Raw genomic sequence first — 26,210 nt, 5'->3', positions numbered from 1 at the left:
CTGTCTGACCCAGGAATGTGTTCCAGCCTTTCATTTCTATAACAATAGTCTTGCCATATGAAGCAGGATTACAACTAGCCAGCAGTTTTTAGGGTTGATACTCCCAACCCACCTGGAACAATAGACTCCTAGAGCAGTAAGTTACACTCTTGATTATAATAAACCCTTTTAAACTCTTGGGATTAAGCAATTAACCCGATCAGAAAATCCGTGAACTCTGCCTGGGATCAACACCACTCCTATATCCACCAAACGAGAGGAAGTAGCCCTTTAGCTGTTCTCAGCTGGATCAGAAGCGCCCATCGCGCCGACTGTTCACTCATGCCGGGGAAAAAGCAAAACCTCAGGTCAGTGTCCGAGTGCCTTTCTTCCTAACCGACCGGGCGGATGCGGCGGCTATACATGCCCGGAATCCGTCCTACCTATTTCGGGCAAATGTGTTCCACTCAAAACACCTAGGACTGTCCTCCTGGAGGAGGCGGGGAGGAAGCAGCCGCGAGGAAAAGCGACCGACCGAGCAAGCGCTCCCCAGCCTTAAACAAATGAAATCATAAATTCGGAACATCATGGCCACGCACGGCAGGCAGCGGGGCTCGCCAGGTGCAGTTGTCAGTGAATCGCTTTACTGGTTCTGCTGAGCCCCTACGTAGGTTGATGTCGAGAAGGGGGAGGAAGGGATGCTGATCGCTGTGCAGCCGCATGAAATTGCCGCCGACCATTCATTCATTTATTCATTTATTCATAGCGCGCTCTGCCACGTTTTTCCTGGAAGGATTTTAATGTAGCCGTGGACCTTTACATCAGCGTGTAGTGACGACTGAGAAAATATTTACACACGTTCCGGTAAAACCCAGCCTAATAGGAGCTCCCGGCGCCCGAGCGAGGTATTTTACAGGAGCTGCAAGAAAAAAAGCGCAAGGCGGAGATACAGCCGAGGTACCGTGGTTTGGATTCTTGCCTGAGAGAAAGGCGTCGCTCGCCTTTACAGGTAGACTGGGTGGGCAAGGGAAGGCCTCTTCCCCACCTCGCTCTAGACACGAGTCTAGACACAAGAAAGCTTGGGGGCTGCCGGGGCAGATGGCTCGAAAGGCGGCTTAGTGTGCCGGGCCTTTTTTCTCCAGCCACCTAGCAGGCGGACGTCAGAGAAGCAAAACTGGCGGTGATGCCTTGTCCCGGGCAACCTTGCTTGGAGGAGAAAGCCGCGTGGCGGGCGAGGAATATTCACGCTCCTAATGCGCAAGTTGGCCTAGTCTCCCCCAGCACTGTAGTGGTTTCACTAGACTTTCGGACGGGGCGAGCCACGTTTTTATTCCCACCCGCCTTGCTTCCTTCATTATTTAAAAGAAAAAGGCGCGGAACAGTATTGTGGGTGACTGACGACTCATTTCCGTTAGAGAGAGAGAAAGATATCCTATAGAAAAAATCGTGACATAATTAAGAGGAACAGTTTAGGATAGGACTCGAGCGGTGCTTCTATGCAGAGCTTTTAATGTATCTTGGAAAATAAATGAAACTCCCAGCCTTATAGCGTTTGGAGGCGGGGAGAAGAGGGATCGCAGGATGAAATTCTTTGTCCTCTTTTTACAAAAGATTTCTACTTGAAATGCCGCTGTCCTTCTGCGAACTCTCCTCTTCTTTTTTAGAAAATTGTGCCTTACTGTATTCTGGGCGCCTTTTAATGAAGTTAGTGCGGGATTTAATTAAAAGAAAAAAACAATCTATTGACTAAAAACCGCATGCATTTTGAATAAATTTCTTTATTCATTTAAGCTTTGTTTTAACCTTGGCCACATCCATTCCCATTGAAAGGAAGAAATCTGCTGAAATCTGAATTTAAAAAAAAATCATTAAACCCAATGCTGTTTTGTCTTTTTTAAGCCCTGCTGATAGTCTGTTGTCTATTGAAATATAACTGATGCTTTACAGATTCTGTAAAGTTTTTTTTTCCCAATTTAGGTATTGGTTAATAGATATAATTGACATTTATTCTTTGTTCTTTTCCCTCAAGTTACTTCACAGGGAGTGTGGTATGCTAGGAATGCAGGCCTAGCCCCAGCATGGATAAGATACTTGGCATCTTTTCTTATCTTTGTTTCAGAAAGAATCTATTCTTTTATTTCATGGTTTTTACAGACCACTGTATTTCAGAATATTTGTTTCATTTGTGTGCAAAGCAGAATTAGAACCTGTTGCTTTCATTTATTGTCATCAGATTACAAGGAAAAAGAAAATTGCAAGTGAAAATTTATTAATAGCACAATCATCATGACCTTTATAGCTAATGTATATATAGACTGTTTAATCAGGCCAGATATTATTAGAGTTTCCTCTACCTTTTTCATGTTTCAGCTTACTCTTTATTTTGTTTTGCCATTGCCTTTAATTGGACTGAAATGTAAATTACCTTTGTGGATGGTAATTACATTTTGCTTTTTGATAAAACATTTTGCTTCTTGATAAAGTGTTTTTGAAATACAAGAATATTTTGAGCCTCAACAAGTTTGCTTGTTGAAGTTATTTTTAAAGTACCGTGTTTCCCCGAAAATACGACATGTCCTGAAAATAAGGCCAAGCCTGATTTTTGGGGTGGGCGTAAATATATGCCCTCCCCCCAAAATAAGCCCTAGTGAATGGGTGAGCGTGGGCAGCACAGGAGGCAGCCCTTCCCTTCCCTGGTCACCTTATGGAAGTTTGGCACCTTAATTGCGGCCCACGGATCAGTTGGGCACCTGGAGGTGTTGCCAGCCCCAGCCCTGCCTGCAGCACGTTGGGATTGCCTTCTTCCCCCACTCCCCCACTTCTGCCCAGCTGTACCTATTGCTGCTGGCCTTGTGAGAGGGCTCTTGATCGGATTGCTGCCTTTGCCTGCTGCTGATGCCGTCCCAGCATGTTTTGAAAAGGAGAAGGCACAGCTGCTGTTGTCCATGCTGGGGTTTGCATGGTGGCAGCCAGAGACTGCAGGACTTTTTTTTATCTCCCTTCTAAAACATGCCAGAACAGTACTCTTCAGGCCTTGGCCCTGGTGGGCGCTAGCTCTCGTGCTGGCTGTGTGCTTATGCAGGCTGCTGCTACAAGGGAGAAAGCAGTGTGGCGCATTGGGATTGCCTGCTGCCTCCCCTGCTTCTGCCTGGCTGCACCCGCTGTTGTTGGCCTTGCAAGGGCTCTTTGCCCTCCTGGCCACGCTGCTCTTGGCCATCCTGCAGCTTCAGCTGGCAGGAGCTCTATGGTAGCCCTGCAGCGGGATGAAGGAGGGAGGGGGAAATCGCCCCTTCCTCCAGCTGTCTGCTCTTGTCTGGTGTGGGGCAATTTTTGGAGTGCAAAGATGAAGGGGTGATCTCCCTTCCCTCCTCCATCTGTCTATCCCGCTGCAGGGCTGCCAAGGAGCTGCTGTCTGCCGAAACAGTAGCTCACCCAACCCAATTCTGCCCCCCTGCCCCACCTTACTCATCTAAACCAGATCCCCCCGCTCATCAGGTCCGCCAACCCTGTACACACGTACATCCATGGTTTGGGCATAAATCATCCCCAAGGAAATGGGGGGAGGGTGGATTTTTCTGCCGATCCTCCTTTCCTTGGGGATGATTTATGCCGAAACCATGGATGTGCATGTGTACAGGGAACCCCAAGGAAAGGAGATTCCCTGCACACATGAAAGAGTTCCTACCATACCAAGTGAGCAAGCAACACCTCAATCAAAACAAAATGCTGTGAGTTCGGGCACCCTTCCTGTTTGTTACCTCCCTTTCAGGAAGCATTTCACTGCTGCCGGTGTTATTCAGATTATATCCTGGCATGTTTTGGAAGGAAGAAGGCGTAGCTGCTGTTGCCCGTGCTGGGGTTTGCATGGCTGCTGTGAGAGACTGCAGGATTTAGTTTTATCTCCCTTCCAAAACATGCTGGGAAGGAACCAGCAAAAGGCAGAAGCAGCGGGTGATCCGATCAAACCTCTCTGTGTGTGTTTGTGCATGTGCGACGTGTGCTTACGTGCATGTGCGAGAAGTCCTATCTAATGTCAGAGAGCAGGCGGAGGCCGGGGTGTGCCAACTTGGGGCATTGCAGCCGATTGAAGTAAGACTGTGTTTTTGAAGGGGGCGTGAGGCTTGTGGGGCCTTCTGCTTTTTTCAATCCCTAATCCCCACCCCCACCCCTCCCAAGGCAGCCACATCCCTCCACTAACCTGCTTTCCAGCTCCATTCTCCACTGCCACATGCACGGGAAGAAAAGTAGTCTGTGGGACTACAATAAAAAAAACCTTCCAACTTTGCGAGATTTTTTTTTTTTTTTTTTTTTGTGAGAAGTTGGAAGGTCTGAATTTCTGGCATTTTTTTTTCTACCATAGTCGCACAGACTACTTTGTCCTGCAGGTGCAGTAGAGAACGGAGCTGGAAAGCAGGTTAGTGAAGGGATGTGGCTGCCTTGGGAGGGGGGATGGGGGGTTTAGGGACCTGTGTGTGTGTGTGTGTGTGTGTGTGTGTGTGTGTGTGTGTGTGCATCCTTTCCTCCACAGCTAGGACAATGTGCAGAAAAATCTCCCCCCCCAAACACACACACCTGCAGATCGTTTTTTCAGAGATGTGTCCTGCACAGATGCACATCCAAAAACACTCCCTCCATGGCTTTGGGGCCTCCAGTCTTGCAATCCTGTGCAGGTGAATGCAGAGGTTTGCTCCAAAGCTGCAGCAGAGCATTGCACAGGGAGACCTCCTCAGCTATGGTAGTGTTTCTGAAATGTTAACTTTTAACACCATATTGGGCTATGTGGGTTGGGATGAAATAACAGTAAAAAAAATGTGGATACTGGTAGCTGCTCCTACAGTACCCGTTGGAAGGCCAGACAAAAGGTCTGTGGGGCACGTCACTTGGCCTCCTGCTGCTTTTGCGGCCGTAATCGGCTGCAAAAACAGCCACGCGTGCTGGAGGCTGCGGCCTGAGTGGCATCTGAAAATCAGCTGTTTCGTGGATGGTGGGATGGCCTGCTGCGACCCTTCAAAAGGCTGGCATGAGGGGCCACTTGCCCCACTCCCCTGCCTCATACCAGTAGATGGGGGGTGGGAAATAAGACCCCACCAAAAATAGACTCAATCTCCCTGCTCCCAGCAGATACTAAGGCCAGCTTTTAGAAATGCAGATTTGGTAATCCTTTCAAGGCAGGATGTTTTGAAACAAAGGCAAAGGTAGGATTAGCCCTCATTCAAAATCCAACACAGGACAAAGCCTTTAAGTCACAATAGGAATTGCCCAACACCCTTTCAGAACATAAACCTCTTCATTGCAACATCTCAGAGCAGTCCAAACTTCAACCAAACCCTGAAGTTCAGACAAACATCTAGGACCCGATAGGAATCTGACAACAGCCAATAGAATATTCTTGCACAGGAACAGGAAGTTCAAGTGCAAAGCCCAAAGAAGGTATAAAAACCCCTCATTCTCAACTCCATTTTGTCAGCTGCACCAGAACTCATGTGATTCTGCTTCATCATTAAACTATCTTTCCAATCAGCCTCCCTCTTTCCAGTGTCTTTCTCTTGGCTTGGAACTGAACAAGAGGGATATTTCTTCCAGCACTTGCCTTTTTGCTAAAACACGTCTTCCTTGCAGGAGCAAAGGAATGACATAAAGGAGTACTTAAGAGAGTTAAGTTTCCTCTTTGTGCCATAATTGAAGCTTTGTATGCCAGTCCAAGCAAAGCATTGAGATAAACCAGTGACATTTCATTATATCTTGGTGAGATACTTCCTTGTATACCAGTTGTGTAATATTTGCCAAATAGCATCCATGACACACTATTCACATTTTTCTCGGTAACAGCTTTAAAGTATATTTACTGGAAGGAGGTCCCTTGGTTTTCTTAAAATTGTAGCAAATTGTGGCCACAGTTGTATGTTACCAGACAAAACTTTCAGACTTTCATCTGGTAGGAAATGGTGGCATGAACATTTACCTCCTGAAGTCTGTGAAGTATGCAGTATCTAAACGGAACTGAGACAATTTAAAGTATGGAATAAATCTGTTGTAATTTTTGCAATCTTGAATCATCTTTCTAAGTTTCAAATCTAAAAAGTTCATTTTTCTCTTTTTTTTGAGCAAAAATCCCATAAGAACACCTTGCACTTTTAAGAAAAAGAATGATTAATTTATGTGAAAATGAATAGTTTCTCTCAGTGCAGCTATAATTAATCTAAGGGATCAAACAATGATGTAAGAGATAAAGAAGAATTGGATTGGATGATTAAAGAATGCCTTTGTCTATGTCAGAGGTCCTCAAACTTTTTAAATGGGCCAATTCACGATCCCTCAGACTGTTGGGGAGACTGTATCAGCTGGGTGGGCGTGGCTAGGTGGTCATGTGACTGGGTGGGCGTTGCAGTCCATTAAGCAATACACACAAATTAAACTTTAATTTGCTTTGCTCCTGGGTGTGTTATTTGCTTTTGCTGGCATGTTGCTGTTTTGGATGACTTTTCTTTTTACTACCCTGTTTTCCCCAAAATAAGACATCCCCAATTGGAGCGCATGGCAATAAGGCCAAACGCTTATTTCAGGGTTCAAAAAAATATAAGACGGCCTTATTTTTGGGGAAACACGGTAGATCATTTTTTTAAGTTGTTTAGGAGTCTACTGGTCCACTTCAGGAAACTCTGTTTTGCAGCAATTCTCAGCCACAAGGAGCTTACAATCAGTAAGTTTATCTCTCTCTCTCTCCCTCCCCCTCCCCCCCTCACGTCCCTCTAACTTTCCCTCCTCCCTCCCTCTCTCTGTCCCCTGTGGGGGAAGGACCTCCTGAACTGGTGCTGGGTGGTGGGAATCTGATGTCCAAAGGCCAACGAGCCGTGCGCTGAAGACCAGCTGGCCAGAGGGCAGGTGGGGCAATCCTGCAGTCTACCCAAAAGTAACACATCTCTTGTCACTTGAAATTTGAAGACTCAAGGCAGCCGCCACTCAGGCTCGCAGCTGTAAGCTGCATCCAGAAATCATTGTGATGGAGAGAAGCAGCTGGGGTCAACCCTAGCTTTGCTGTCCATTGGAGCTAGAAATTGGCCAGCTGGACCTCTCTGCCATTCTGGATGGTGAGGACGCCTCTCTGTTAAAGCAGGCCCAGCCAGTCGCCAGCCTCTCCCTTCCCGGTGGGCATGCAAGCACTTCTGGGAAGGAGGAAGAAGAGAGGTACTCGCAGTTGGAGGACACTTGGTGGGTGTCAGAGGGGTGGCAAGCGCTTTGCGGCTCCTGAGGTGGGTTGAGCCTCCCTGCTTGCAACATCTTCACCTGAGGGCATCACTGGCAGCCGCTTCCTGCGGCTCAGGAGGTCCGCGCTCTCCATGCTGCTGCTCGGCCTTGAAGCACAGAGGCAGCGGCAGCGGCCATGACACGGGTTTCGTTCGCTGCCTGCATGCTCTGGGGGGCGAGTAGTTGAGTGAGCAAGTCAGCAATCTACTGGCTGCCTCTAATCTGCCTGCCCATTCCTGGCTCCGGTGCCCTCAACGGTGCTGCCCCCTCGCCTTTCTCCCTACCACCTTTGGCCAACAGTGCTCGGGAGTAAAGTGCAGCTACCAATGGATGCGGCTTACAGCTCCGAGCTCAAAGCAGTGGGAGGCATGGCCTGCCTTGGCACCACCAACCTTGGGCTGTTAGCGGTCCATGGAGGAAGCCCTTGAATCAGCACCAAGACCAGGACCCTGGGAGGGCATGGGATAAGACTTTCTTTCTGCTTCGCAGAAGCAGAGATGGACAGGAGGCCTGAGAGCACACAGCATCTAAGCACAGTGCTCTCCCGAGGGTTGCCAACTCGCCCTCCCCTCTACCTTGGGCCCACATCCAGCCCATAACTGGGGGACACGCCGCTTCTGGGCTAGTCCGGCTGGTGACCTCCTGCACACTCCAGTCGTAGGCCAGGCTGGCTTCGGGAAATACCCGGGAAGGGCTCTGAAGCCGCAATCTCCCACACGCTCCCTTTGCAGGCCAGGCCGGCTTTGGGAAGCAGCTGGGAAGGGCTCTGATGCTGTGATCTCCTGTGCGATCCCCTCTTAGGCCAGGCCAGCTTTGAGAAGCAACCAGGAAGGGCTCCGATGCTGCAATCTCCCGCGTGATTCTCTCTCAGGCCAGGCTGGCTTTGGGAAGCAGCCGGGAAGGGCTCCGATGCTGCGATATCCTCCATGCTCCCCTTTCAGGCCAGACCGGTTTCGGGAAACACGCGGCAAGGTTAAGGTTAAGGTTAAGGTTTATTAAATTTGTATACCGCCCTTCTCCCGAAGGACTCAGGGCCGTGAACAGCCAAGATTAAAATACATACAATATAAAAATTAAAATAAATTAAAACAGAATTAAATCAAATTGGCTTCCCAAAATTTAAAACCCTTTACCCATAAAATAACCCATTAAAATTTTAAGCCAGCCCGGCTTGCTGAAATAGAAAGGTCTTCAAAGCTTGATGGAAAGTACGGAGGTCCGGGATCAGTCATATTTCTGGGGGTAGCTCGTTCCAGAGGGCGGGTGCCCCCACAAAGAAGGCTCTCCCCCGGGGGTCGTCAGTCGACATTGCTTGACCGACGGCACCCTGAGGAGACCCTCTCTGTGGGTCAAGGGCTCTACTGCCGCAATCTTATGCATGATCCCCTTGCACGGGTGCCATAGGTTCACCATCATGACCCTATATATTCATAGGAACTTTAGAGTGCATTCTGTTGTGGCATAGTACTCATAACTACTTTGTATTAAACGGCAAAACACTTCTATTGTGTTTCATTCAAAGGGTTTTTTCAGAGGAAAGAACATTTAATTGAATCTTTGAATAATTATGATTGGTCAATACATTTTCCCAAGCTTGGCTAAAGCAATTTTAAAGTAAAGTGCATTTAAATCAATTTACAATTTTTCCTGTGATGATTCCTGGGATTTGCCTAAAGCGAAGTTATAGTGAGTGAGAAAGGTCAGAAGAATTTAATGATTCCTAATAATATACTAAGTTAATTCAAGAAAACTAGAGTTTCCTAATATCTTCAGAGGAATTATTCCTCCTTCAAATTAAAGACATATTGTTTGGAGTAGGTTAGTAAACTTCTATGTTCTGTAATTTAATGGTAAAACAGCTACAACATAATGTACCAGTAGCCAAGCTAGATTTATTGAACATGTACAGGTGGAAGAACAAGATATTTGTAATAACAGACTTTGTTCCTGATTTCCATATGTTCATATATCTGGTCATGTGAACATGGTTTCATTCAAAAAGAAGACAATCAGATATATGAGCAAAGCAAGAAAGGAAATCCTTTTTGAAAATAACCTGATACAGTTATCAAGTATTCCTCAATTTACAACAGTTCATTTAGTGATGGCTCAAAGTTGCAATGGCACTGAAAAAGTGACTTATGATCATTTTTCACACTTGCAATTGGCTCATATTTATGATTGTTGCAGTGTCCTGAGATCATGTGATCATCTTTTGTGATCTTCTGACAAACAAAGTCAGTGGGGAATCCAGATTCACTTTAATAACCATGTTATTAACTATAGTGATTCACTTAACCAATGTGGCAAGACACGTCATAAAATGGAGCAAATTCATTTAACAAATGTCTTGGTTAGCAACATAAATTTTGGGTTCGCTGTTGTAACCCGAGGACTACCTGCATATGGTTTATAATGTAAACATGAAATTTTAATTTAGGGTAAACTTATTTTGGGTGACTTAATTACAAAGAAAAAAGATGGCAAAAGTAACAATCGGACACTTCCAATGATCTAGAAGCCCTTCCCATTATAATCCATATTCCTTCAGAACAATTTCATATGTTGATTGGATTCACATGATTTTAAGATACCTTGTTCTTGTTTAGATTAGTATAACATATGAAACATATACTGGTTTATAAACCATGATTTTGATTTATTGTCATTTGCATACAAACCATAGGTAAAAGGTGTTTGTAATATAGGCTTGTCATGTGTCCTTGTTTAGTTCCAACACTTTAAACAAATTTCAGGATTAAATACTGCAAATATCAATTTTACAACAAATTTCTTGATTTGAATGACTATTTTACAGAATTTTTTTAAAGAGGTGACAACTTGGCATAAAAAGATACCTGAGTACAAAGCCTATCATATCGTCTGTCCTAGTTCTATTTCTAGAGTTACCTTTAACTGTTACTTCAAAATTTTTAATTGCTCAGTAATTTCTTCTTTTTTCTATCTTCTAAAGTTTCACTACAGCCTATCAAGAAAGTGTTTTTCCTGTTGAAGTAAAAGCCTATCTGAAAAATGAAAACAATAACAAATGTATAGAGATATGATCAATGTACTTTTTAGTGAAACTCCCTTAAACTCAGCAATGAAAATATGGTCTTGCCCAGTTTAAACCAATTTATGCCATTATATAAAAGGAACAGATTAAGAAATATTCTGTGTTTGAAAACATCAAGAAGTATTTAACGAGCTATGAATGCAGAATTGATCCCAATTTCAGTCTCTCAACAAAATATTCTGAAGCAAAAGCTAGCAAAAACAGCTTGAAAGCAAGCCAAATTGTACTGAAAAAAGAGTGTCTATGTATATTTTAATGAAGTATACAAAACCCCAGTTAACGTTCCCAAGTTGTTTTGGCTGGGTTAACACATTGTATTGAACTATGGTTTGCATTAAATATGATTGATTGAACAAATCAGTGGGTGTATTTACATATTGTAGTAAGTTGTAATGTGATTAATTTGATTTTGGCTTAGTATATTATATGAATCCAGCTACTGTGTTTTATAAACAAAGGTTTATGGCTAGCTTATGGTAGGAACTTGACAGTTGTAGTTTATTTAAACAAAGATTAGTTGAACAATCCATAGCTTAATGCAATATGTAAATTCAGTGTTGCTTGAATTAATTATTCCTTAGATTTGCTTCCTAACACCCCTTGCCCTTTGGAATGGTTGAGTGCAATGCAATTGCATTGGGAATCAGGGTGTGCTACACAAACACCCTACACTTCTTGAAATTCCCTTCTCTCCAAACCCCACTCTGTGAGAGAAGTGGAGAGAAAAAAGCAAGTGATTTATGTAGGTAGTCTCTCCTTTGTATGAACCCCTCTTGCAGAGCAGAGATATTGAAGAGGAATTTCAAGAGAGTAAGCTGTTTGCTCTTCTACACGTCAAAATGAATGCATTGGCAGTAGGACAGAATAACAGAGTTGGAAGGGACTTTGTAGGTCATCTAGTCCAGTGGTCACCAACTGGTGGTCCATGGACCGCTGGTGGTCCGCGAGAAAATTTTGGTGGTCTGCAGAAAAATTATTTGCATTTTTTATATTGCAATAAATCGGCGTCCTCAAAATATGGCCCCTGGGCCGGATATGTGCAATGAACGTTTGTGTTATTGGGACTTTTTGTGTGGGTCGGGGGGGGGGGAGAAATTCTGACTTGGGATCTTTTTCAGTCTCCTTGTGCGGGGCTTTGAGCAAAGGCTGGAGGGAAGTGCTGCTGGTGGCAAAGAGCCGGAGGGCCTTGTTCCAGTGGGACTGCATCATGGCCTGGAACTGGCTGAGCATCTCAGCCCGCTGGTACCTGGCCTTGCACTCCCGCAGGTCTTCCCTCTGCTTGGAAAGCCTATGCTCCTAGTCCTCAGTGAAGTGCTTCTGCTGAGCCTCCTCGGTCAGATCCAATTTGAACTGAGCCAGCTGTTTTGCCAACTCTTTCTTGTGGTGGCTGCTTAGCTTCAACAACTGCTTCCTGTTGGGGCCCTAAGGAGCCCAGGTGGGGAGGCGAGGAGTGGCTGGGAGGGGAGGGGCGAGTAGAGGCTGGCAAGGTGCCCCTCGATGTGAGTGACAATGAATTGGCCATACCCACCCAGTCACATGGTCACCTATCTACACCCACCCAGCCAGTCATTAGGCAGATCATATTGGTCTGCGGGATTTAAAATTATGAATTTAGTGGTCCCTGAGGTCTGAAAGACTGGTGACCCCTGATCTAGTCCGCCCTCCTGCCCAAGCAGCAGACCTACACCATTTCTGACAGATAGCAGTAAGGGGTGAAATCTAAATTTTTTTGCTACTGGTTCTGTGGGCGTGGCTTAGTGGGCAGAGCTTGGTGGTAAGGTAACTGGGTCAGCGTGGACAAGTCAATGTCACTTCTTTGCCCTTTTTTAACCTACAAAACACAACACAACACAACTGGCTCACCCACAATGTAAAAGCAGATGTGCTAGACCCAAAATGGCCCCTGCAACAAACAGGAACCTGTCAGGTGTGCTTCCTTCAAAGTCCAGGAAAGAATGAGCCAAACTCCATATTTTATAGAGTAATGTACTTTTACTGGAAGATGAAATGAACGCAACCAAAGGAAAGCTGAAACTAAAGCAATAGGTGCGAAAGTTGCATATAGAAAGCATCCCCTCCCACTGTCCATCATCAATCACCCAATCCAAAGGTCTCCCAGAGGTCAGGTGGAAGCACGTCTGGCATCGTCATCAATCAGGAACACGATGACGGTTGACCCAATAGCCACTTCGGTGCTTAGGTTTCGTTTCTTCAAAATCCACCAGCTTGCTTCCCTCCCCCCACTCGTCCCTTCCCCGTTTCTTATGGCAGCCAAAGCAGAAAGTCGGAGGCTGACATTCGGCCCCTCCAGAGAAAAGACGTTAGTCCAAAATAGGGAAAAGAGAAGGAAGGGAAAAGAAAAAAAAAGATTGCAATATAGACATTAAGGCTTATCAGGATATTTGTTGTGAAACAACTGTACTTTCTTTGGCGCCCGGACATCACGTTTATTCACCCACTCAGCTTGAGACAAAGGGAAATGTTTCCAAGCCACCAAATATTGCACCCTACCATAGTGCTTCCTAGAGTCTAAAATTTCTTTGACTTCGAAATGTTGCTCCCCTTCTATCAGTATGGGAACAGGAGGAGAATCTTGGTTGGGTCGTAAAGGGGACAAGTGTTCTGGTTTCAACAAACTAACATGAAACACAGGGTGTATCCGTCTCAATGTTTTTGGCAATTCCAATTCAACTGTGACTGGATTAATAAGTCTAGTGACCAGGAAAGGACCCACATACTTGGGTCCAAGCTTTTTTGATTTCTGTGAAGTCTGTAAGTATTTGGTGGAAAGATAAACCCTGTCACCCACTTTATACACCTGTGCCGTGGACCGTTTTTTATCTGCTTGTGTCTTATGCGCTTGGTGTGCATCATCTAGGGCTTTTCGAGCTACAGCCCAAGTGCTCCGTAACTGTTCGATCCACTCAACCAAAGATGGGTTTTGTGGGGTATCTTGTGGTAACTCAGGAATTGGCACAAAATCCTGACCAGACGCTACCTTAAATAGAGTGAACCCGGTGCTGCTATGGATAGAATTGTTGTATGCCACCTCCGCAAATGGCAATAAGTCCACCCAGTTGTCTTGCTGGTAATTTACATAACATCTCAGATACTGTTCTAACACAGCATTGGTTCTCTCACAGGCCCCATTGGTCTGGGGGTGGTGGGCGGAGCTTAGTCCTTGGGCAGAGCCTATTAACTTTAAAAACTCCTTCCAAAATTTGGAAGTAAATTGTACACCCCTGTCTGAAATTATACGTTTTGGAGCTCCATGTAATCTGTAAATATGACGAATAAACAGTTTTGCAAGAGTTTTGCTGAAGGGATTTTAGAGCAGGGGATGAAATGTACTTGTTTGGAAAACAAATCCGTTACTGCCCAAATGACTGTGCACCCTTCACTTTCTGGTAGGTCAACAATAAAATCCATGGATATTTCCTTCCAAGGTGCATCCGGTCTTGCCACACTCTACAGCAACCCAGGTGGTTTCCCCGGAGGTCTTTTAGCTGAGGCACACACCAGACAACTAGCCACATATGCTTCTATGTCTTTTTTGAGGGCAGGCCACCAAAACTGCCTTTTAACAAAATGTAGAGTTTTAACAAATCCAAAGTGTCCGGCTGCCTTGGCATCATGAGCGTGTTGTAATACTGTTAGTCTAAATTCTCAGGGATATACAATTTAGCCCCTATCCAAGCTAGACCATCACGGAGGGTACATTCATTTGAATGGGTTTTAAACCATTCGTCAGTTTTTAAGGCTTCTTGTAATTTCTGTAGTAGGTCGCCTGAAAAAGCTGGATCGGCCCTCGCCTGCGCTCTGGTAGTCATGGGCACTGCCAGTTGTGTGGAAGGGATGATGGGTTGAACCACTTCTTTCTTGGTACTGTTGTATTGAGGCATTCTGGAGAGTGCATCCGCCATGAAATTCTTTCCACCAGGAATGTAGCGTAGGGTGAAATTAAAACGGTTGAAATGCTGGGCCCAACGAGCTTGCTTTGGTGACAGTTTACGTGGTGTTTTTAACGCCTCCAGATTTTTGTGATCAGTCCAAACTTCAAATGGGTGCTTTGCTCCTTCCAGAAATTGTCTCTACGTTAACAATGCCCATCGCACCACAAAAGCCTCTTTTTCCCATATGGCCCATCTCCTCTCGGTTTCTGATAATTTACGGGACGTGTAAGCACAGGGTTGTAATTCCCCTTCTGCGTTCTTTTGCAAAAGTACTGCTCCCACAGCCACGTCGCTCGCGTCTGCTTGTACTACAAAAGGCTCTTCCATGTCTGGATGTTTGAGGACCGGCTCAGCAGTAAACAGTCGTTTCAACTTTTCAAAAGCTGCTTGACAGTCCATAGTCCATTCAAGAGGTCGTGAGGGCCTTGGTTTTTCCTCACCCTTAGTTTTCAGAAGATTTGTTATAGGCAGAGCTATTTTGGCAAATGAAGGGATAAACTGTCTATAGAAATTCGCAAAACCGAATTTTGGGTGCGTGGGGCGGCCCATTCCAATACGGCCCGAACCTTCCCAGGGTTCATCTTTATCCCCTCATGTGATATGCGATATCCAAGATAGTCAATTTTACTTTGATGGAACTCGCACTTAGAAAGTTTGGCATATAGTTCAGCGGCCCTGAGTTTTTTCAGAACCGTTCGCACCAATTTCACATGATTGTCCATGTTCTCTGAGTAGATAAGAATGTCGTCCAAGTAGACCAGAACCCCCTTAAATAGCTGCTCATGCAGTACTTCGTTAATCAATTGCATGAATACAGCAGGGGCTCCCTGTAGTCCAAATGGGAGTACTTTAAACTGGAAACATCCAAGTGGGCAGCTAAATGCTGTTTTCCACTCATCTCCCTTTTTAATTCTCACTCGGTAATAAGCTTCCTGTAAGTCAAGTTTGGTGAAGATTTTTCCCTTTCCTAAGTGAGATAGCATGTCCTTCATGAGTGGTAGGGGGTAAACGTTCTCCACACAAATCTCATTTAGGTTCCTATAATCAACTACCAAGCGAAAGGAACCATCCTTCTTTTCTCGGAAAAACAGCTTAATGTCAGGTGTGCTTCCTTCAAAGTCCAGGAAAGAATGAGCCAAACTCCATATTTTATAGAGTAATGTATTTTTACTGGAAGATGAAATGAACACAACCAAAGGAAAGCTGAAACTAAAGCAATAGGTGTGAAAGTTGCATATAGAAAGCATCCCCTCCCACTGTCCATCATCAATCACCTAATCCAAAGGTCTCCCAGAGGTCAGGTGGAAGCACGTCTGGCATTGTCATCAATCAGGAACGCGATGACGGTTGACCCGATAGCCACTTCGGTGCTTAGGTTTCGTTTCTTCAAAATCCACCAGCTTGCTTCCCTCCCCCCGCTCTTCCCTCCCCCGTTTCTTATGGCAGCCAAAGCAGAAAGTTGGAGGCTGACAGAACCTCACACAGCCACAAAAAGCCTAAAAAATAAACTTTCACACTTTACACACACAAAATTCCACATACAGTTTTGTGAGATTTTGTGTGTTTGTGTAGTTAGAGTGAAACACTACAGAAACACACTAAATCTCAGAAAGCTACACAAATATCAAGCTACCAAGGAGCCTTGGTAGTACAGTGGTTTAATGCACCCTGTTATTAACACAGCTGCCTGCAATTTCTGCAGGTTCGAATCTTACCAGGCTCAAGGTTGACTCAGCCTTCCATCCTTTCTAAGGTAGGTTAAATGAGGACCCAGTTTGTGGGGGCAATAAGCTGACTTTGTATAAATATACAAAAGTATGAAGGCTATTGCTTAATGCACTGTAAGCAGCCCTGAGTCTCTGGAGAAGGGCGGCATATAAATCAAATTAAAAAAAAATATTTTATTTTTATTTTTATATAAAAGCAGCTAAATTTAAAACTTCTTAAACTTTAAATGGCTATGTCTAAAAAAAGAACAACTAAAAAAACCCCAATTAACTATTTCTTTTAAAGCTCCCAAAGGGGGAAAAAACTTACCCAATAGAACAGGGGTCTCCAACCTTGGCAACTTTAAGACTTGTGGACTTCAACTCCCAGAATTCCTCAGCCAGCTTTGCTGGGAGTTGAAGTCCACAAGTCTTAAAGTTGCAGACAGAGCTGCTCATCGATGAGCTTGATTCCAGGCAGGGAGATTCAGTTGCTTGCTGATGCAATGGATTGCAGGTATTACAGCAAGCGAAGCAAGGCAGGCGTTGCGACCAGCAGCTAAGTAAGGTAAGCAAGCTGGAGGCTGGGGGGGAGAAAAAAAAGAAACTTTTTTTCTTTAAAATGGGTCTGACAATCCAAGCTGAGTTGCCTGATTAGCAGGCAACTCAGCTGGGATCGTTAGAGCTTGGGTCGTCAGAGCCATTTAAAAGGAAAAAAAGGCTCTGATGATCACGCGGCTCAGCTGGGCATGGGGGGCAGGGGCAGGGATTTTTGCTACTGGTTCTCCGAATTGCCTGCTGCCATCGCTACCTACTCGCCCGAGCCGGTCCGAACCGGGAGCATTTCACCCCTGATAGCAGTCCAGTCTCTTCTTAAAACCTTTCAGTGGTGAAGCTCCTTCTGAAGGCAAGCTGTTCCATTGGTTGATTGTTCTCACTGTCAGAAAATTTCTCCTTATTTCTGAGTTGAATCTCTCTTTGATCAGTTTCCAACCATTATTCCTTGTCTGGCCTTCAGGTTCTTTGGAAAATAGGTTGACCCACTCCTCTCTGTGACAGCCCTTCAAATATTGGAACACTGCTATCATGTCTCCCTGGTCCTTCTCTTCACTGGACTTGCCATGCCCAGTTCCTATAACTTCTTCATATGTTTTAGCCTCCAGTCCCCTAATCATCTTTGTTGCTCTTCTCTGCTCTCTTTCTAGAATCTTAATATCTTTTTTTATAGTGTGGTGACCAAAACTGGATGCCGTATTCTAGGCATGGTCTTAATAAGGCATTATAGAGTGATATTAGTACGTCACTTGATCTTGGTTGAATCCCTCTGTTAATGCAATTTAGGATTGCATTGGATTTTTTGGCTGCCGCTGCACATTGTTGGCTCATAATTAATTGGTTGTCCACTAAGACTCTAAGATCTCTTCACAGTTATTGCTATTGAGCCTGGTTTCTCCTAATCTATATGTGTACTTTTGGTTGTTCTTATCTAAGTGTAAGAGTTTACTTTTCTCTACATTGAATTTCATTTTGTTCGTTAGGACCCAATGTTCAAATCTGTCAAGATCCATCTGGATCTTGAACCTATCATCTAGGGCAGTGATGGTGAACCTTTTAAGCACAGAGTGCCCAAACTGGAAGTTGTGCACGCGTGCGCCAGAGCACCGGAAACCCGACGACCAGCTGACTGATGCGCATGCGCGCCTTGGAAACCTGATGACGAGCTAGCTGAGCTGGGGCGACAGCACACATGCCTACAGAGAGGGCTCTGCGTGCCACCTCTGGCATGCGTGCCATAGGTTCGCCATCACAGATCTAGGGTGTTGACTATTCCTGCCAGCTTAGTATCATCTGCAAATTTGGTGAGTTCCTCTTCTATTCCCTCATCTTCTTTATGAAGATATTAAAGAGTACTGGGCACTATTGAGTATTACTGAGCCTGAGTGGCGCAGCAGACTAATGCTACTAAAGGTAGTATTTAGCTTCCAGCTGCCTGCAATTACTGCGAGTTCAATTCTTACCAGGCTCAAGGTTGACTCAGCCTTCCATCCTTTCTAAGGTAGGTAAAATGGAATCCGATTTGTGGGGGCAATAAACTGACTTTGTATAAAATATACAAAAGTATGAAGGCTATTGCTTAACGCCTTGTAAGCCGCCCTGAGTCTTCAGAGAAGGACGGCATATAAATAAAAAAAACAAAAACAAAAACAAAAAAAAACCCAGTACCATTAAGGACTACTCGTTGAGTATGGTTTGTCAGCCAGTTACAAATCCATCTGGTGGTGATGCTATCTATCTCACTTTTTGCTAGCTTACCAAGAAGTAGGTTGTGGTCTACTTTGTCGAATGCCTTGCTGAAGTCTAAGTATACTGTGCCCACACTATTTTGCTGGTACACTAATTTAGTCACTATGTCAAAGAATGAAATAAGATTGGTTTGGCATGCTCTGTTTTTAACAAACCCATGCTGACTTCTAGTTATTACTTTACTTGTTTCTAGATGTTTGCAGGTCTGTTTTTTTATTATTTTTTCCAGTATCTTCCCGGGTATTGATGTTAGGCTGATTGGTCTGTAGTTTCCTGGGTCTGTTTTTTTCCCTTTTTTGAAGATGAGAACTGCATCAGCTCTTTTCCAGTCTTCTGATAGTTCCCCTGTGCATCAGGATTTTTGAAAGATATGGTACAGTGGTTCTGAGATGACAACTGCCAGCTCCTTTAGAGCTCTGGAATGTAATCCGTCAGATTCCGGTGATTTATATTAATCAAGATCAGACAGGTGTTCTCTTACTATTTTTTTTTTTTTTTGCTTATTTTAACTTTCATTTCTAGTCTGTATTTTACAGTTATGTTTTTGGTAGGTTGGGCTATAGTTTCTTTTTGCATGAAGACTGATGCAAAGAATGAGTTAAGCAGTGCTGCTTTTTCCCTGCTGAAGAGTCAGGCAAAGGAAATATTTTCTACATAAATCACCTTTCTTTTCCTCCCTCTCTGCCCCACAAAGCTGAGAGATTGGAGAGGAAGAGATTTCAACAGAGTATTGTAAGTTATTTGTGTAGAGGCTCCCAGCCCTGGCTTCTGATATGATTGCATTGCCTTTGATGTATAGAAGAGCAAACAGCTTACTTTTTTGCAATCCCTATCTGTCCAATCTTTTTGCTTTGGGTGTGGGGAAGAGAAAAATGCAGATCAGGCACAGAACAAGGTGTAGAAGTGACTACAGTGGCGATTGATTGTATACCTGGGATGCTGCAAAGATTGTAAATGGGCCATAAAATTATTTTTTCAGCAGTGTTATAACTTCAAATGGTTGCTGAACAAATGGTTGCTACTGAGACCCTCATGTAAAATATGCTCAGGATTAGCAATAAGTATACAGAAAGTTAAAAAAAAATCCCATTTTCAGGTGTCATAGGAGACTTAATTCAGAAGTACCATTACGAGTTGGTTGGTATAACCAGAGTTGATTTTTTTCCAATACTGCAGGAAGTGTTGCCTGTGATATATTTCTATAACACTTTGGATAATATTTTAGGATTCTTGTTTATTAGTTTATGTAAATTACCTAAACATTTTAAATGCTTCTCTCCTTTACTCAGTTTTCCCCTTTCACCTAAACACAAAGGAAAAAGTCAATTTGTATCTTAAGCTGTTATCAAAGTTCTCAGATTGATGTATTTACAGAAAGCAGAGTTAAATGAGTGTCAATTCAGACAATAATTGTCTCAATTGAAAAATATTGCATAGTGTTTTGGGAGATAATTGCTGATCTTCTTATCAGTGGTCTTGCTATTTTTTAATTACTCCTTTTTTTCAGGTTGTCCAACGCATTGTGTAGCTGGTCACTTCGTTCCAAAATTCAAACTCCAGTATAAGTTCTCTAAATCAAGATGCCTTTCAGAATAACACTAGAATTAACGGAGATGCAAAATATGAAGGTTCCTGAGGATGACAACATAAGCAATGATTCTAATGATTTTACAGAAGTAGAAAACGGACAAATGAATAGGTGAGTAGTTTTCTGTTACCCTAAACTGACCATTTGAAAACATTTGTTAAAAATAGTATTTAAAAAAGTAACCCAACTTGAAATACAATTGATGAATGCTGAGTCACATCCTGTGCAAAGAGGCAGTTTGAACATTATCAATCCTTTATTGGTGTTCATGTTAAAACCAAGGGAAAAAAATCAGAATATAAATGTATTTGTTGTTGTTGTTGTTAGTTGCAAAGTCATGTCCGACCCATCGCGACCCCATGAACAAAGTTCCTCCAGGCCTTCCTGTCCTCTACCATCTTCTGGAGTCCATTTAAGTTCATGCCGACTGCTTCAGTGACTCCATCCAGCCACCTCATTCTCCATAGTGTAGAAATGGGAGGTGCCAGGCTGGGATATTCTATGCTCTAGCTCTATGTCCTGAGTTGAAACTTCTGAAGATCCACCTCCCTGGTGACGCCTCTTCAGTTTGTTTCAACTCAGCCTAACTCATGGTTGCAATTCTTTCAGCTCCTGAGCTGTGAGTTTAGCCTAGTAATATTTCCCTGGAATTTTTATTATTTTTCCTTTTATTTTACCATTTTTTTTTCTCTGTGAGTGTGTCTGTACCTTTAAGGCTCTGTGTTGAAAGAGGACTGCTTATCTATGAGGTACTGGCTGGGGACGGCTCTCTGCCTGCCGTTTTTGGATGTGGGGGATTGCTGAAGTTCCCCCCCCCTTTCTCCCCTGCCTGGATTGTGGCTGTGAGGCTTAGCTGGCTGGCTTTCACCCCGGTTTGCCTCAGACACCTCCGGAGCACACAGGATCTTCTGTGGAAGCCGCGGGAGCCGCGCAGCCATTTTAACGCTGCCGCAGCGTCCCTTTGATCACCGCCTCTCAGCTGTGAGGCGGAGCAGCTTTTTTTGTACTTTTAAAGCCTTCTGAAGCCACTGCAGCCGCGCCAGCGTTGTTTAGCCTGGGCGCGGGCTGCTTTGCCTCAATTCTTCGAGAGCAGCCTGGATTCGAGGAAAGGCTGCTCTAGCTGCCTGGCCACACTTGGATTTTGCCCTATAAGTCGCGGCGACCATTGTTCCCACACAATTTGGGGGCCTTTAAGTCCGGGCAGCTTTGCTCCCCCGGCATTTTCTGAGGCAAGCCATTTTTTTTTTTTGAGGCATAGACTGGTAGGCTCTCCGCGGCTGCGGATGGGAGCCTGGACTGCTGACCAGTCTCTTTGAGGTCTGCGGGCTTGCTTTGCAGCCTGAACGGACTTGGCAGAGCTCTCTATTTCCTGGGGCTGATTTGAATCCTGACAGTTGCGAGCGGCCATTTTGAAGAAGACAGCGGCCATTTTGTCTCCATTCAGGCCAGTATACCTACCTTTATTGACTCAGGCCTTTCATTTAAATTTGGACTCTTTCATTTAAATCAGGCCTCTCTCTTTAAATTTGGACTGGAAAGCTTATTTTCAATATGGGGGATGTGGATGGACGGGCCTCCTTTTCGGCTGAGGGCTCTTGGTCTCCTCCTCTGGACAGAGGTAGAGCTACTTCTAGGCCCCACACTGCAAGTATTGCAGCAGCCAACAAGATTAAGGCCAGGCCCAGGGCTCGCACTGGGCTTTCCAAGGCCGATGAAAAGACAGCTCAAGTCAGGCAAAGGGCCTTGGACAGAGAATTTACAAAGGCCCTTTGCAAATCTGCCACTAATGCACCTCCAGAATCCTCTTAGGTGCCTGTGACTGTACATCATCTACCTGTTCAGAATACAGAATCAGCAGTTCCACACCCTTTACCTGCTCCTGCTGTGGCTGGTCATGAGAGGCAATGGTCTCCGGAGATACAGGCCGAACCTCAGCCCCCCCCCCCCCAGGGCCTTCTGTGGCTCCCAGTAAGATTCCTGAGGCCACTTTTACTCCCACTGCAGCTGGCCTCCGTCAGGGCGAAGTGGGGGAGCAGGATGTCCCCAATTTTATGAAGTCCTGGGTGGAACAGGCAATTAGACGGGGCATTGCAGAGGGTATGCAGTTACAATCGCAGGCCTTTGCCCAAATGTATGCATTCAGACCAGAAGTGGAGCCTCAGGGATATGTTGCAGCTCCTGAGGACTACCAATATTCTCCTTCTCCTTCTGATTTGGGAGATTATGACGCAGACTATCAAGGGGAGGGGGAGTTTCTGATGTTGACCAGGACTGCCCCCCCCCCAGGCCTGCCTTTAAGGGCTTATTTAATCCGGCCCTGTTGAAGCCTTTATTGTCAAAAGCCAGGGCTACCGCTCGCTTGGGGCCTGATCCATCGCTCTCCGGTGATAACCTGGGTAGTGGAGAGCAGGATGATTATTTGTTCACAGAACAAGCAGTGGAGGCTGACACCGTTCCCATTCCGGGGATGTTTTTGGACATGATACGTAGGCAGTGGACGGCCCCTGCCGCAGGCCCCAGACCCTCGGGGTTGGATAATCAATTGTTTACAGTGGATTCTGCTATGATTAACCTGTTGGAGGTTCCCAAGGTAGATGCTCCAGTAGCAGCACTCACCTCTTCTTCCGTGTTGCCACCTGACACTGAGGATGCCTTGAAGGCTGAGGATCGCCGGGAGGAGATGGCACTTCGTCTTGCGCATCAGGCGGATGCGTGGGCCGTGAGAGCATCTTCTGCAGCTTCCTTCCTCACCAGGGCGTCGGTTCGATGGCTTCATCAGCTGCAGGGCCACTTGGCACCAGATGATGTTCGGGCCCATCAAAACCTTTCTAAAATCATAGCGGCTGCTGAGTATACGGCAGATGCAACCTTGGTGGCTGCCAGGTTCTCTGTCAGGGCCATGGCTTCATCAGTCACTGCTAGGCGCATGCTTTGGCTGCGTCATTGGCGCATGGATGGGAAGAACAAGTGGAAGCTAGCTTCTGCCCCATTTGAGGGAGGTTTCCTGTTTGGGCAGGCATTAGATCCCTTGCTTATAGCGACGAGAGATAAGAGGAAGGTACTCCCATCTCAGAGCAGGCGAACGGATTTCCGTTCCTCCCCTTACTTCAGGCGGCCCTCCTTTCGCCAGGGGGGAGCTGGGCCAAGCTTCCCCAGTCAACAGCGGCCCTTCCATTACTCTTGGCCTAGTTTCCAGGCCGATAGACCTTCCTACTCCCGGGGTAGACAGCAGCAGCCCACCAAGCCCTTCGGGGCGCTGGAGGCAGAGGGGCTAGAAGATCGAAATGACTGCCTGCCTGCCTCAGGCCCCTATTGGATGCAGGCTCGCCCTGTTTGCAGACCGCTGAGACGACCTGACAACGGACAATTGGGTGAGGGAGACTGTAAGAGCAGGGCTCTCCCTCAAATTCCTTTCACCTCCTCCGAGGCGTTTCCTCCGTTGCCCTGTTTCTGGAGACCCGTTCAGGCGGGGGCTCATGGAATCGGCCATTCAGCATTTGCTGGATATCCGGGCCATCCAGCCGGTTCCATTGGGGCAAAGGGGGCGCGGATTCTATTCTATCCTGTTTGTAATCCCAAAGGCCTCGGGGGGGTGGAGGGCAATTCTAAATTTGAAGGGACTCAATCAGTATTTAGTTTACAGGAGGTTCAAGATGCACTCCCTGCATTCCATCTTAGCGGGGATCAGGGAGGGAGATTTTCTAGCCTCGATAGATTTGACCGAAGCTTACCTCCACGTCCCTATTCGGCCGGAGCATCGTCAGTACCTGAGATTTTGTTATTCAGGCTGCCACTACCAATATCTTGCCCTGCCGTTCGAGCTGGCCTCGGCCCCCCGGACGTTTACCAAGATCCTCACTGTCTTGACGGTGTATCTCAGGTCTCTTCCCATCAGAATACAGTGCTACCTCGACGATCTGCTCCTACAGGCGTCCTCTCAGCAGCGGGCGGAACAGGACTTGGCCACGACAATAGGTGCGCTGAGGGACCATGGGTTCCCGGTGAATTTGGCAAAGTGCCAACTTGTTCCTTCAACAAGGTTAGTTCACTTAGGGGCCCTGATAGGCACGCAGACGGGGCAGGTTTTCTTGTCCCAGGACAGACAGGACAACATACGGGCGCTAATCCTACAGATTCAGAGGAGCCAGATTGTGCAGATAGACCACCTGTCCCAAATATTGGGGAAAATTATTTCTTGTCTGAATATCGTTCCCTGGGCCCGGTTCCATGCGAGGCCACTACAGTGGTTCTTGCTCCCATGTCAGAAGGCGGGCACGAGCTCGTCCAAGGTCAGGGTTCAGGTGCCCCCACGGGTCTGGCGCTCCTTGGCCTGGTGGACGTCAGAGGCCATACAGAGGGGCTGCTACCTCAGGGACCCCCACAAGGTGGTTGTGACATCAGATGCCAGTCTGTGGGGCTGGGGAGGTCATTGCGGCTCTCAGGTGGCCCAGGGCTGTTGGTCACACCTAGAACTCTCCCAGCAGATCAATTGGTTGGAGCTCCGAGCAGCCCGTCTGTCCCTGCAGGCCTTTCTTCCTCAGGTGAGGGAGCAGCATGTGCTCTTTCTCACAGACAATACAACAACAAAAGCCCATATAAACAGGCAGGGGGGGACTCGTTCCCGGCCTCTGATGAGGGAAGCAGAGACGCTTTGCGACTGGGCAGAGACTCACCTTTTGTCCCTGACAGTGGACCACATCGCCGGGACGGACAACGTTGAAGCTGACTGGCTGAGTCGGGCTACTGTGGACCCCTCGGAGTGGAGGTTACACCCCAGCCTGTTTGCGGACATTGTCAACCGGTTCAGTCGTCCGGTGATGGACCTCTTCACCTCGCCAACGAACACCCAGCTTCCCCGCTTTCTCTCCCGTTTCCCTGCCCCAGGAGCAGAGGGAGTGGACGCTCTACAGACTCCGTGGCCCAGGGGCCTCTTATACGCCTTCCCTCCCCTACCCCTGATCCCAGCTGTAATTCGGAAGGTGTTGTTGGAGGGGGCGGAGATAGTGTTAGTGGCCCCTCACTGGCCCCGACGGCCGTGGTTCGCCGACCTGGTCGACCTGTTGATTGCCAGGCCCTGGCGGATCCCCCCGGACCGAGTCTCCCTCAGTCAGGGCCCAGTGCAACACCCGGACCCTCAAAGAGTGCAGTTAGCCGCTTGGAGGTTTAGCGGGGGCTCTTGAGGGAGAACTTTCCGGCCAGGGTCATCTGGACTATGCAGGCAGCCAGGCGGCCCTCCACCACACACATTTACAAGGCCACGTGGAACAGGTTTGCAGTGTGGTATGCCTCGAGACATTTGAGTCCAACTTCGGCATCGGTGGTGGAGGTGCTGGAATTTTTACAGGAAGGGTTGGACATGGGACTTTCCACTAACACTTTGAGGCAACAGATTGCTGCGCTGAGGTCTGTATTGACAATTGGGGACGGGGGTTCCCTTGCTAACCATCCGAGGGTGAGGACCTTCCTACGAGGAGCAGCTAATTTAAAACCCCCTCCTCTTCACCTTTATCCCACATGGGACCTTTCCAAGGTCCTACAAGCTTTGACTAAGGCACTGTTTGAATAATTGAGGGAGGCTAGTCTGCGTCTCCTCTCGTGTAAAGTAGCTTTCCTTGTGGCCATCACGTCTGCCCGACGGATCTCGGAGTTGGCGGCATTATCGGTGCGGAAAGAGCTGTGTATTTTTCACTCCAACAGGGTGGTCCTACGGCTGGACCCTGCCTTTCTTCCTAAGGTCAACTCTTTGTTCCACCGAGCACAGGAGTTGGTCCTGCCAGACTTCTGTCCTCGGCCTAGGCACACCTTGGAGCAGACCTGGCACACCTTGGATGTGAGGAGGGCCCTCCGTATTTACATTTTTCGGACCTCTTCTTTCCGGAAGACGGAGGCTCTCTTTGTCTCCTTTCAGCCGTCGACTCTTGGCCACAGGGTGACCTCTTCCACGGTGGGGAGGTGGCTTCGTACGTGCATTTCATCCGCATATGAGCTTCAGGCTCTCCCGGTGCCTCAAGGGATAATGGCTCACTCCACCCGCAGTGCTGCCACAACTGCGGCCTGGGCTACTCAAGCGTCTGTCGAGGACATTTGTAGGGCAGCTACGTGGACTTCTCCCACTCCCTTCATCCGCCACTATAGACTGGATTCCTTTGCATTGGCAGAGGCTGGCTGCCTGGACCGGCTCCCTTCGTGGAGCGTGTTGTTTCTGTCTTTCAGACTGCGTACCATTCACCTGGACTGTGTACCATTCGCATTGGTTTCGTTGGCAAAACTGAAGAGACGTCACCAGGAGGCGGATCTTCAGAAGTTTCAACTCAGGACATAGAATTAGAGCATAGACTATCCCAGCCTGGCACCTCCCA

The 26,210-nt window shown here is 46.5% G+C and overlaps 1 protein-coding gene across 1 annotated transcript in view; it reads left to right on the top strand.

The window, feature by feature from the left end:
• The first annotated feature begins 862 nt into the window (after positions 1-862).
• Positions 863-26,210, top strand: part of SLC38A1 (solute carrier family 38 member 1) — a 101,218-nt gene continuing 75,870 nt past the window's right edge. The window contains exons 1-2 of the mRNA XM_070946825.1: positions 863-936; positions 19,771-19,962. Coding sequence (XP_070802926.1) covers positions 19,844-19,962 — 119 coding nt within the window. The 5' untranslated portion in view covers positions 863-936; positions 19,771-19,843. The remainder of the gene's footprint in view (positions 937-19,770; positions 19,963-26,210) is intronic.

The sequence above is a fragment of the Pituophis catenifer genome, unplaced genomic scaffold, assembly GCF_029215685.1.
Source record: "Pituophis catenifer annectens isolate HBS135680 unplaced genomic scaffold, rPitCat1.0.hap2 SCAF_7, whole genome shotgun sequence".
NCBI lineage: Eukaryota > Metazoa > Chordata > Lepidosauria > Squamata > Colubridae > Pituophis > Pituophis catenifer.
The sequence above is the reverse complement of the archived record's forward strand: the minus strand, read 5'-3'. Positions and strand labels throughout refer to the sequence as shown.